Source organism: Pteronotus mesoamericanus, unplaced genomic scaffold (genome assembly GCF_021234165.1).
Source record: "Pteronotus mesoamericanus isolate MK-2021 breed Mesoamerican mustached bat unplaced genomic scaffold, CSHL_Meso_final contig_657, whole genome shotgun sequence".
NCBI lineage: Eukaryota > Metazoa > Chordata > Mammalia > Chiroptera > Mormoopidae > Pteronotus > Pteronotus mesoamericanus.
Window position 1 is genome coordinate 22373947 of NW_026555229.1, and position 12290 is coordinate 22386236.

Here is a 12290-nt window from a genome sequence, read left to right on the forward strand (position 1 = left end):
CACAATCACATACTTTTATTTTATAAGAACTTGAATGTTTTTCAACCTAATTAAAAATAATAAAAAAATCTCTTAAAGGCGGGTGTGGTAACGCAGACTGTTGCCCTTCTGGTTTCTCCACGTTACCACCATGAGAACACTTCGCCTCGGCATCAGGGCGTCCGCAATCTCTAATGCTAAACAGACCTTACGGTAAACGGTGGTGCTGGATCAGAATGTCCCCATCAAACCCCAGTATTACAAAACTCATCAAGAGTCTTCTGGAAGGATTAGGGCTCCAGTGAAGAACTAGCCTTTTTGTCAATAGCGAACCTTACTTTTGGATTCTTTTTCAAAAACTCTGCATAGCTTTGCTCAGGAATAAACCTGAAAGTGCTCCATATCTCATTATAGTGTCTTGGGAAGCGTCTGAAAATCGGGACCACCACAGCTTCGTGGCAGACATATGATATTTGGTAATTTGAAAAGCCATCAAGACAAGATGGAACATAGTCACATGCCCAAAGATTGAAATTTCTTGAAACGTGTTGCCTTTTTTCTGGAGAGATCTTCCTACGTCCCAGGCCCTGGGGAAGAATCAAGAAGATTAGGGGAAAAGTAGTCAAGGTCACATAGTTCTGAGGTCTTCAGTGAAACTAGCTACAGGACGTCCTATATTTATACTTAATTTTTTTTTAATTTATTGATTTCAGAGAGAGATAGAGAGAGAGGAAGGGAGAAAGAAACATCAATTTGTTGTTCCACTTGTAATTTATGTCTTCATTGGTTGATTCTTATATGTACCCTGACTGGGGGGTCAAATTCGCAGCCTTGGCACATGGGGACAACACTCCAACCAGCTGAGCTCCCCAACCAGGGCCGACGTCCTATGTTTAAATGCGCAATATAACAACCGTTAAAACCGTTACAAGAGGTATCCTTTATCAACCTGTTGAAGGCTATACATCAGCACTCAAAACATGCCAATGTTTTGCTATGGTTCTCAAAGCCTTTCGCTCCCACCAGGGAACTGGACTTCCAGAGACACGGAAGGTAGAACCAGAGAGTCCACAGACGGAAATAGCCCAGGAACCAACCTGGACCCGCAGGGACGCCAGGCAGGTTCTGCGCACCCAGTGGCTGCCCGGGGTGCCCCGCCAGCGTTCGGCGGGGCAGCGGTGCTCTCTCTCTGAGAAGTCTGAGGAAGCGGGGCTCTTTCTCATGCCAGAAGGCTCCGAGAGGAAAGCAGCGCCAGCGGGCCGCTGCCCACGGGCTTCCCCGTTAAGTCTCGGCACCTGGCACGTGATCCTAGGAACTTCCCTGTATTCAAGATGGAGCCTTTGAGTTGATCAGAACCAGATGAGAAAGAATAAGAAAACACTGTGCTTAGACAAGAGACTAGAAGGAAATAGACATTAGATTACAGGGGTGAAGTCAGGTCGCCTTTTCCTGGGGTCAGAGTCATTCAGAGTGGCAGATGGCACACCCAAAAAGTGTCATTTAAAGAGAGTTCCATAAAGGGACTGTTTACCCGTGTGTGGGGGAATTCCCGGAAACAGCTCGGGGCAGCTCTGGGCCCACGGGGCTCGGGGGTAGAACGCAGGCCTCACAGACCATCAGGGCGGCCGCGGAGGGAGGGTAGGGGGCTCTGGAGGGACAATGGGGAGGTGCCGGTCCCACCGCCCAGGCGCCTTCCCCCCAGAAATTACTTGCAGATGCTCTAGAAAAATAGAAAATAAAAGGAAGGTATAATATGAATAGGGCAAAGAGCCACAAGGAAAGTAACAGGTGAAGCTCCTAAGTCTAAATATTGTACTTGCTGAGAGTGTGACTATGAAATACACTGAAAATTTAAGAATCCACAGAAAGAAAGGAAGGAAGGATAGGTGGGTTAAGGGGGAAGAAAATGGGGGGAGGGAGGGAGAGAGAGAGAGAGAGAGAGAGAGAGGCCAGTCTGGAGCCGGTGGGCAGTCAGGGCCACTTATCATTGTCCCAGAAGAGTGTCCCCATGAGCTGGGAGGACACAGCCTGAGCCAACGCACAAACCCTTAGACAGGGAAGTGAGGTGAGTGATACTCTGAAGGACTTGCCTTACTCTTGGGGGAAAGCTCTAGGTATTAATTTTTACGTCCATAGAGTAAGACAGTATTAACATATTTCCCAAACATTTACACTTAAGGGTAACCGCTAGTAGAGTATCAATAGAAGTCCGAGCGAGCAAATAAATTCAATCTAGCAAAGTTGGCAGAAACGGGGTAAGGGACAACATGCAAACACGATAAATAGGCCACGTAAAATGAGAGGGAAAATATAAAAGCCAAAATAAATTATCATAATAATGTGAATGGGTTAAATGTTCATTTAAAGAAATAATGACTCCTAGATTTTTAAAAACCATGATGTATTCTATTTATAACTAAAAACAAAACAAAACAAATGACCACAAAGTATAAAGACAAGGAAATGGACCATGATATAAGGAACAAATTTTAGCAAAAATAGAGTGAGAGTGGCAATGCTAATATCAAGATGCAGATTCACGGCTATAGGCGCGTTCAAGCGTATAAGGAGGGACGCTTTACACTGACAGACAAAAGCCAATGAGAAAAAGATAATAAGGAACTTTTATGCAGAAAGATATGGTATTAAACCATATAAGGCAAAAAAAAAAATTAGGAACTCAATAATCATGGAAGGAGAAACTGACAGATCAAGGCAAATATTAAGAAAAGCATATGAAAGATTTAAATAACATAACTGCTCATCCTGAACTAATATAAAGAACCTTGTAACCAACAGATGGGGAAGATATATTCTTTCTTAACACCAATGAAACACATGATAAAATGAATCATATGCAAGATAACAAAGATAATCTTTTTTTAAAAATATTTTATTTATTCATTTTTTTAGAGAGAGGGGGAGAGAGAGAGAGGGAAACATCAAATGGTTGCCTCTTGCACGCCCCCTGCTGGGGGCCTAGCCTGCAACCCAAGCAGGTGCCCTGACCCAGAATCAAACCAGCAATGTTTCAGTTCATAGGTCAACACTCAGTTCACTGAGCCACACCAGACAGGGCAACAAAGATAATCTTTATAATTAAAAAATTAGGAATCACAGGTTATATTTTGTAAAACTTACCATAACCCATAGAACTAGGTATTTGCAACAAAAGGATGATCTTTAAAATTTCTAACCATATAGGAAATTTAAAACATTTACTTAAAAAGGAAATAAAAAGTTAAATAATAGACTATGCTGAAGCAAATAATAGTGAGACCCTAATTAGAAAAACCTTTGGGATGCCGAAGCAATAATCTGAGGCATATTCATAGTTCTAAAAAAAATGCATTAGCAAAAACAGTTGCAAATACATGAACTAAACATTCAATTGAATTTTTTTTAAACAGGAAAGTAAGAGTATTTTTTAAAAAATTACACCAAAAAGTTTGAAATAAAATAGGTAACTTTAGGTAAACACATAGCAAAATCTACTCAAGAAGAGATGGAAAGCTTGAACAGATAAATAATCAAGGAAGAAACTGAAAAGGTAGTAAAAAAAAAAGAAAGAAAAACTTACCCTAAAAAAGATATCAAATTCAAAGAGTTTTATGGGAAACTCTGTCTAACCTTCATTAAACTGAAAACCCACACATGACATAGATTATTCCAGAAGGTAGAGAAATCTGGAAAGCCCTTGGCGCTTTCTGCGAGGCCAGCGCACCTCTCTTAAAATACCGGCGGTTCCATCCTCCTCACACCATTAAAAAGATGCCCACTTACGTGATTTGCAAAAATCCTCAAACTTTACTCCTAAACTCATTACTAGTGATTCCTCACCGTGAGATCATGAGGAGGGAAAACAAGAGTGCAAGTTTCCTTTTTCATTTGATATAATTCTGTATTGCTGAACACTTTTGAGGGGCACGTTACATCGGTAGCTTAAAAACCCGTTTGAGACGCTCCACGAGAGGTGGGCTGAGGGGTCTCCTGGCTCCGTGCTCCGCCCTCTGCAGGGGCAGGCCAGGTGATTGGGGTTAAACCGCTTCAACGGAATTTAGATATTGTATCCGAGGGGCCGTGGCAGCTTTCGTAAAAGCAGTTTAACTTCACTGGTTCTCAGTTGCGTTATCCGAGTCGGGGATGGTAAGAGTAATCAACCAACAGGGCTGTTGTGAGGAATGAATGAGACAATGTGCGGTGATGGCCTGTGGCATACGCTTAATCAACAGAGGGCTTTATTAACATTATCATCACCGCGGACTTGCAGGCTCCGCAAGGGTTCTCAGGGGTCCCCTGGCACGGCCCTCTGCCTAAGGTATGTGGGCCCTGCCCTGTCCTGTTTGAGAGCCCTGGCCATGTGTGCTATTAAGCACCTGAAAGGTGGATGTTCCGAACTCAGAGGTACCGTGAGTGTAAAATACAAACCGGATTTAAAGACTTAGCTTGGGGAACGTAAAATATCTCATTAATAATTTTGCATTGATTATGTGTTGAAATGGTGATTTGGAGAATTACTGGATTAAGTAAAATCTATAAAAATTAATTTCATCTGTGTCTTTTTTACTTAACATGGTTACCGAAAAAATTTAAGTTACATATATGGCTTACAATAGGACATATTTTGCTGTGTATAATGCGCACTTTTTTGCCCACATTTAATGATGACATCATAATCCCTTGTATAATGAGCACAAAAACATGGGTGCGCATTATACATGGCAAAATGCGTATTTCCCTTGCACGGTGCTATGTGAAACTACCACTGACAAGTGCGATCAGACTTTATTTTTCCCAGCAACAGAAACTCACCACCTCCAGAGAAAAGACAACTCCAGTGATTAGGAAGTCCTCTATATTGTGTACGTCAGCTCCCTATCCCTTGGACCCCTCCCTGTGGGCCCTGGCTCTCCTACGCAGAGCCACACAGGGGCCATCCCTCCTTCCCGTGACATCTTCCCTAGAAAGCTCACCAGTGAGACAGTTTATAGAGGAAGAGCACAGAACCCAGCCAGAAGCTGGAGCAGACTTTGAAAGTGTGTGGAACTTGGAAAGGTTCGTGCTTTTGTGTGTGTGTGTGTGTGTGCGCACGCGCGCGCGTGTGTGTGTGTGACCTAGGATCCAGCTTTAATGGGGACCTTGTTCCAATTCTGAGGTCCGTCCTTTGTCCTCAACACATCTCAGGAAATCAAGAGCCCCCATTTGATTAGTAACTCGGAGAGAAACACTCACGGAGTCGAGGTAGAATCCGGAATCCTGAAAGCTGTTCCGATTGTCGTGGACAGAGAAGGGGAAGTTGTTGCGGACTGCTTGCTGGGAAGGAGCACAGGGAGAGATGGGAAGCCCCCCTCAGAACCCCAGGCCGCTTTCAGAACTGGCCCACGGTGGCGTGGCGGGAAGACAGTCGAGGCACAGTGGTCGCTAAGTGAGAACTAAACCCACCGCCGGGGATGGAGTGAACAGCAAGGGAGGGTGAGGGCGTAGGTGCGCGTGTCAGCTCAGGGCTTGGAGACTCCGCCTTTATGGCCAAGCACCCTAACAATGTTCTTTCAGACACCTTCTCTGGAGGCAAAGAAGGAAAGGTGGACAGGCTCCCAGGACTGAGAGCTGGAGAGGAATTGGAGGCCCTCTGAGCCTAGAGGCTGGTGAGCTAGCGAGGTCAATGCCTGCCTCTCCTTTGGGCCACACCAGGCCCCGAGGCCGCTCAGGAATTGGCCGGGGGGCAGAGCAGGCACCCCTGGACTGTGAGCCCAAGTGGACTGCCTGGACCGGGGAGGTAGCTCCTCGGAGACAGTGTCTGAGGGGTCGCAGTGGCCAGGGACCGGGGGGAGCACTACCAGCACTAAGGAGTCCAGGGATGGTAGGCGAGCAGTTCTCTCCAAGGAGGAATCACCTGGCCCCCGGCAGCTCTGGGGCCGCCCCCTGGAGGGCCAGACCGTGGGAGCATGGGAGTGTGGGAGCGTGGGGCCAGCGCTCCACACTCACCTTCTCGCGGACTTTGTAGATGGGCGGTAGCTTCCCTTCCGTTTGCCGAGAGGCACGTGGGCTGCGGGGCTCTTTCAACATGGCCCTGGTGATGGACTCCGGCGTCTTCTGCGGCGGGCTGATGTGCGGGAACTGGAAAACAGCACGCGCGCTGATTAAAACCAGACGCTTCTGAATCTCCACGCCAGGGATCAGGGCTTCCTCCGTAAAGTGATTAAAGTGCAATTTGGGTGCTTCTGGCATGCAGTGGAAGGGGCATAATTTTTAAGGATTCTTTCCAAGACAAAAAATATTGTCATGGCCCCAGGCCATCACCGCTGGTTGTTTCAAGTTACCGGGGCCACCCCTGCCGCGCTGGAGCCTGGAGAGGGTTCTGCGGGCTGGTGGGGAGGCTGTGGCCCAGCCCGCAGAGATGTGTTACTTGAGATCTTCTTTCTGGTCAGGGTGTGCCCTGTGCTTGGGAACAAAGATCCAGCCCACGTTCACGGGTGGGCCAACCTCCCGCAGGTCTGAGGAGCCCCCGAGACACGGGGAAGGGTCCCAGGCGGCCCTCCACTGAGAATGAAGGGTGGTAAATAGTGGGAAGATGATTTGCGGGGGAAGGGGGCTTTGTTTCTCCTTTGAGAGGGAGGGAAGCAAACAGGACTGGGCAGAGGGAGGTAGTCCCAGCAGAGGCCTCCGCAGGGCTCTGGACACGGATGGCCCCTCAGACTTGTCCTGAGCTGGGGAGAGGGGTCTGGGCCTTTGTGCGCCCTCACCCGTCAGTCCCTGGATGCGGGCTGCCCCGGGGCGAGGGGGTGACCTTGGGAGGCAGCTCTGCTCAGGGTGGACCAAACACCGAGGGCCACACTCAGCAGCTGGGAGGAGCCCTTCATTCTGGGAGCTGGGGGGCGGGGGCAGCAGACACTTGATGGCCACAGCTCGCCCCAATTTTATTTAAATAGCACCTCTTAAAAGCCGCCCCAACAAAGTGGGCTTTGAAATCGGGTCTCCAGGAGAGGACTAGGAGGGGAAACTGAAATACAAACAAATTCTCAGTAACATTTCCCGCAAGGGAGGAGGCACGGCACGGTGGCTGCTCGCGGGCTGTACTCCAAGTCCCGCATCCAGGCTCGGCTCTCTCTCCTGCGAGGACAGCCTCCTGTAAGGGACAGCTTTTCCAAGCCCTGCTGATCCTGCGGGATGGGAATAATGCCTGCCTAACAGGGTGGGTGTGCTTAGGGGAGAAAATGCATGCTCCCAGGCAGAGCGCAGAGCCTGCCTTCGCTCTCTGCCATCCCTCCCTGGTCCCCAAGCCACTGCACGGCCTGGGGCAGGCTCTCCCTCCTCCGCTTTTGGATTACGATGACATCAGACAACTGCCATTCTCGCATTCCCTCTCAAGTCACAACAGAACCGTCTATTCAGGTGGCTCATGCTTCATGGCAGCACAGAGTGTTTGGTATGTCACTACCGTATGTCACCGTGTATAGCATGGCCTTCTTGCCCAGATTGTTGAGGGAAAATAAAGATGCACATTATACATGGGTACAATGATTACATACCATGAGGGAGTAATAATCCCGTGTATAATGCGCACAAAAACCGTGGGTGTGCACTATACACGGCAGAATACGGTATTTGTTTAGGTAAAAAGGCGGGAGGTTGCATCATCAATATTGCCTGCTTGGTGGGGTGTCCCCAGCGGCAGAGGGAAGTACCGCGCCATATGGCACATAGCGAGGGGGAGGTCTTTTAAACACAGGCCTCAGGGGAAAACAGCAGAAACAGAACGAGACCCACGCACAAACACCGTTTCTGTAAATAAATAGCTCACGCGCACACAACAGTCCGTTGCTTACAAGAACGTACCCGAGTAGAAGAATTCCCGCTAAACACATTTGAAAGGCTGCTTGGGGGGCGAGGAGAGTAGGAGGGGACCACGGGCAGTGAACAGCTACGGAAACCAGCACCCATCTGTTGCCCAGCTTGGGCGGTGGGGGGCGGCGGCGGGCGGGGGGGCAGGTGAGTGGCTGCAGGCAGGACCCCCTCAGAGCGAGGGGTCAGGAGAGGAGGGAGACTCTCTTTGCCACCGTTTAAATGTTTCTGCACTAAGTGCATCTATTGCATCGTCCTGCTTCCCACAACAAGTATATTTGTTTCTGATTAGAGTTGTAATACATACTCAGGGTTTAAAAAAACAAAACAAAACTCAAGCAATAAGGAAACATACAAGGAAGTAGAATTCCCGAAATCATATCGCCTTTACCCCTGGACTCTTTGGTGACCATCTTTTCCACAAACCCTCTGTGAACGGACGCCTATGTACATGTCTAAGTTTGCATACGTAGGTTTGCATACATCTAAAAACTATAAATACTTTTGTCTGTCACGGTCACTTCTGGTTACTTTCTCCTCCCCCTTCCTGCCACCCCGGGTGACAGTATGGACAACTGAGAGCTCCCTTGGCCGGACACAAACCTCCATGCTGCAGAGGCCGCAGGGAGAGCTTTACAAGAGGGACCATAGGGTACACACTATCTAGCATTACTTTTCTCACTTAACGATATACCCTAGGAATTTTTCAAAGTCAGTCTTCCTATTTCTAATTCATCCTGTATTATATGTTCTAATATTTTAAACAGTAAAATATAAGCATTTTTAAGTAACTATAAATCATACAAAGGGCCTCCAAGCTCCGAACCCTTCCCCAGCTCCTGGTCTGCCTGCGTTGCTCCTCCCCTTGAAAGACGTGGCGAGGGCGGGCTGGGCGGGGCTCCTGCATCAGGGTGGCCCCTCCCACCGCCTCGGTGGCAGCCGGCTCGAGTCCATTTGTATTCTGCAAGTCTGTGGACTAAATCGCTGTCAAAAAGGGCTCCAGCATTTTAATTTCATTCTTTCAAAATATATACTTAATAGCTATACCATAACAGCTGTGAAATAAACCCTTCTGTTAGATGTTGTAACCGTGAAATACAGCTTTCTAACCAGTTGGCAGTGACATTTTTGCTGCATTTGAGCGCTCGATGACTGAAATACTAAATAGGAAGGCGACAGTGTGTAGAAAAGCCTACCCGGAACAGCCAGATTACAACCAGCAAGGTCAACCACAAAATGACTGTCACTGCTAAGGTGGCAATGACCATCCTCCCAAACGGGCTGTGACTGACTCGAAGCGATCAGTTTCTTTAATTTCCCCAACTCATGCAGAGGAGGCTCGGGGAACCCTCAGGATCAGCGCTGCTCTCTCACTGCTCCTGGGCACTAGCAGCAGACAGGGCCCGTCCCCGAGCCGCGCCTCAGGCCTTGGGAGACGCTGGCTCTCCCGCGGACGCGGAGGCCCGGACACATCCCTGGGATTCGATAGGCGATGAGACGAGCATTCTCGTTCCCTCCCTTGTCCCAGAAGCCACACTTTGTTTGGATGGCAATGTGATTGGTAAAAAATACCTCCCCCCACTCCTTTGGAGCTACATTGGCCATGCGACCCCCAGGGACAAAAGCAGAAGTCCCCGGGAGAGGGGGAGCGGGGTTCAAGGGTGAAAAAACAACCACATAAACTTCATGCCTTCACACACCCAGTCTCTCCAGGGGATGGTCAGGAACGTGGCGAGAGACGGGGTCACCTCGGGGGAGGGGAGTCACTTAAAAGGGACAGACGAGGCTGTCCTTGGACCTTCCACACATTTCCCAGTCAGTCAAACAGCCCCAGGGCACAGGACACCAGGGCAGAGCCCTGCAAAGAACCCGGGCCTTGGGTGGCTCCCTCAATGTAGGTATCGGCCCCGAACTGCCCATGTCTGCATTTATTTCGCTTGAGAAATACACACCCCTGTTGGGTGGAGACACCGTGGCCAGCCTTCCGTAGTATTCCATCAAACGCAGCCCTAACTGATGCTGCAGGTTTTAGGAGGAGGCGAAGCGGCTTAGTGTGAGAAACCTGCGTTTTTCTCTTCCTCCCAGATGGGCGCATTGTAGTTCTTGCTGTTTCCTACTTTCCTTTGGCTGCCCGGGAACTCCGAGTGTAACCGGATGCCCAGATGCTACTTCGCAGGCCATGGGGCCTGTATGTAGATATTACATATTTTTGCAGTCTCGGCCTCTTATTCTAAAGTGCACTGGAACCGGTTCTGAATTTTTTATTTTACTTATACTTTACTGCTTTCTGGTGATGTTTTTCCATACTTTAAATCGTTCTGGGCTGAACCGGGGTGCAGATGAAAGGATACATATAGTCTGTATATACTGACAAGACTAGGGCTTCACACTTAGGTGGGAAGGAAACGTTTCCTGAGGACGATGGAATATTGACAATCCCATCGGGCTTTGTAAGTGACATCATAAGAGAGGGGTCTGAGGGAGAGCATGAAGCCGGAGGGTCAAGTTTTCAAATGATTGACGTGGAAAAGCCATGCATTTCAGGGCTCTTCCTGTTCACAGTTCACTGGGGGTCAGATTGGGGTCAACAGGAATTTGTTTACAGGTTTCTAGAAAACTATGAGTGCCTTTGACAAATATTTTCTGAGAACCGGCTGTGCCCCAGGTCCTGTTCTCGGCAGTTGGGGTATGAACAGTGAACAAAAAAGACAAGATCCCAGCTCCCATGGAGTTTGTGCCGTAGCAGAGGAGACACATGATACACAAGATATAATCCATCGTATAACAGGTCAGAAGGTAGATGCCCCGGGGGCCAACGTGGCCCACGCAGCAATTGTTGGCTAGGGGACACTCACCAGGTGCCAGCGTGCGGAGGTTTCGCACGTTATTTCACGTAATCCACCCAAGAATGTGGTGAGAACCCACTTCACAGTCAAGGGAGCTGGGGCTGGGCAACGTCATCTACAAGTCAGGCCACCGTGAGTGGCCGACGCAGGATTGGGACTCAGGTCTGCGCCCTGACACACCCACGCGGCCTGAGAAAGGTAAGGCAGGGGCATCGTTGTTCTCACCCATCTGCCGTCCTTGTCCAAAGGCGGGTTGAAGCGTCGCCCTTTGGCCATTCTCCGCAGGAGCTGAGGGTGGCCGGGGTCGGCTGCGTCACCTCTCCATTGCCTTGCAAGCTCCGCTTCTGGGAGCCACTCCTCGTCCCGCCCTCCAGCAGGACGGGCTGCAGGGAGTGCCCCCGTTGCCGTAGACGCAAGCCTGCCCATCACAATGGAGCAGGAGCGTGGGCCGCCCCAGCCCTCTCAGAGCTCCTGCCGCCCGGCGCCCCGTGGCAAGGCGGTGAGCCAGCAGGCCCGGCCGAGGAGTCCCACACACAGGTCAGCAGGTAAGGGCCAGCCTTGCAATAAGGGCGAGCTTTTATCACCCTCTAAATCCTGGAATCAATGCTATTTGAGTTGAATGTTCCCATGGTAACCATCCGCCCCAACCTCTGAGTTTTCTGAGAAGTAAATTGAATCTGGGCTGGGGATGACCTTGTCTGCATGGGTGGCATTGCTCTGCCCAGGACCTCTGCCTCCCTCCACGCCCTTTCCGTGGCCACCTCTGCATCCCAGCTCAGACGCACTGAGACAGAGGGACAGAGGGACTCACTGACTCGCTGCTCATTCGCCTCGCTGCACACTGCGCAGGCCACCAGGAAGGACGTACATGGACAATTACAGAACACCAAGTGCTGTGGGAAACTACACACTGGCACATGTTTCTGTTTTATTTATTTCCCATGACAACCTTTGGCATTTATAAATGAGAAAACAAGGGGCAGTAACCAATGGACGCGGCACAAGGTCCCGGGGCGGCTTCAGGGCCACATGGCTGACCCTGGCTGCAAAGGCTGCTCCTGAGAGCTGGCCCTCTCTCCGGCCTGGACACACAGTCCCACCTCGCTTCTACTCAGCAGTGTGCCCTCTGTCTCGCTTCCTTTCTCCTTTTTTCAATTGTTGTATCTTGACGATCCTCTTGGCTGTCCCGTGTGAGGATAAAAGTAATGATCCACAGGCGATTCTGTCCAGCTCTCTCTCTTTTGCTGAGAAACTGTGTCCTAGTCCCCCTCCTTCCCCAATCACTGACTGCGGTGTTCTAACAAGGGTCTCTGGGTTGGTGACAGGGAACCTTCTCCGGACAGCCCTGATGGCCAGAGATGTGGGTCCCCGGATGTGGTGTCTGAGCTCGATCCGTCTTGCTACCATCAAGTCCAAAGCTGACAAACCCTCAGAGATAGGCTCCCTCCCACCTGCCACCATGCTGCCAGCCCCAGGAGGCAGCTGTCTTCCTTGTTGCCCCGGAGGTGGCATCTGTGTTCCAGGCAGCAGGGTAGAGGAAGGAAGAAGAGGAGGAAGGTAGTGTCCAGTGTATGACACGGGACCAAGCCCAGCCCCTTGGCAATGACAGGCTCTTGTCATTGG

The 12290-nt window shown here is 49.8% G+C and overlaps 1 protein-coding gene across 1 annotated transcript; it reads right to left on the reverse strand.

The window, feature by feature from the left end:
• Nucleotides 1-269: 269 nt before the first annotated feature.
• TEX36 (testis expressed 36) lies at nucleotides 270-10943 on the reverse strand. Its single transcript, XM_054581785.1, has 4 exons — nucleotides 10893-10943; nucleotides 5965-6096; nucleotides 5212-5292; nucleotides 270-566 (listed from the first exon to the last, which is right to left on the reverse strand). The coding sequence occupies exons 1-4, from the start codon at nucleotides 10941-10943 to the stop codon at nucleotides 270-272; spliced, it is 561 nt and encodes a 186-aa protein (XP_054437760.1).
• Between the last annotated feature and the right edge of the window lie 1347 nt (nucleotides 10944-12290).

Coding starts and splice junctions, on each gene's coding strand:
- TEX36 (XM_054581785.1), bottom strand. CDS start 10,943: ATGGCCAAAGGGCGACGCTTCAACCCGCCTTTGGACAAGGACGGCAGA. Junction 6,097..10,892: donor TGGACAAGGACGGCAGATGG/GTGAGAACAACG, acceptor GCTGTTTTCCAG/TTCCCGCACATCAGCCCGCC. Junction 5,293..5,964: donor TCTACAAAGTCCGCGAGAAG/GTGAGTGTGGAG, acceptor GCTCCTTCCCAG/CAAGCAGTCCGCAACAACTT.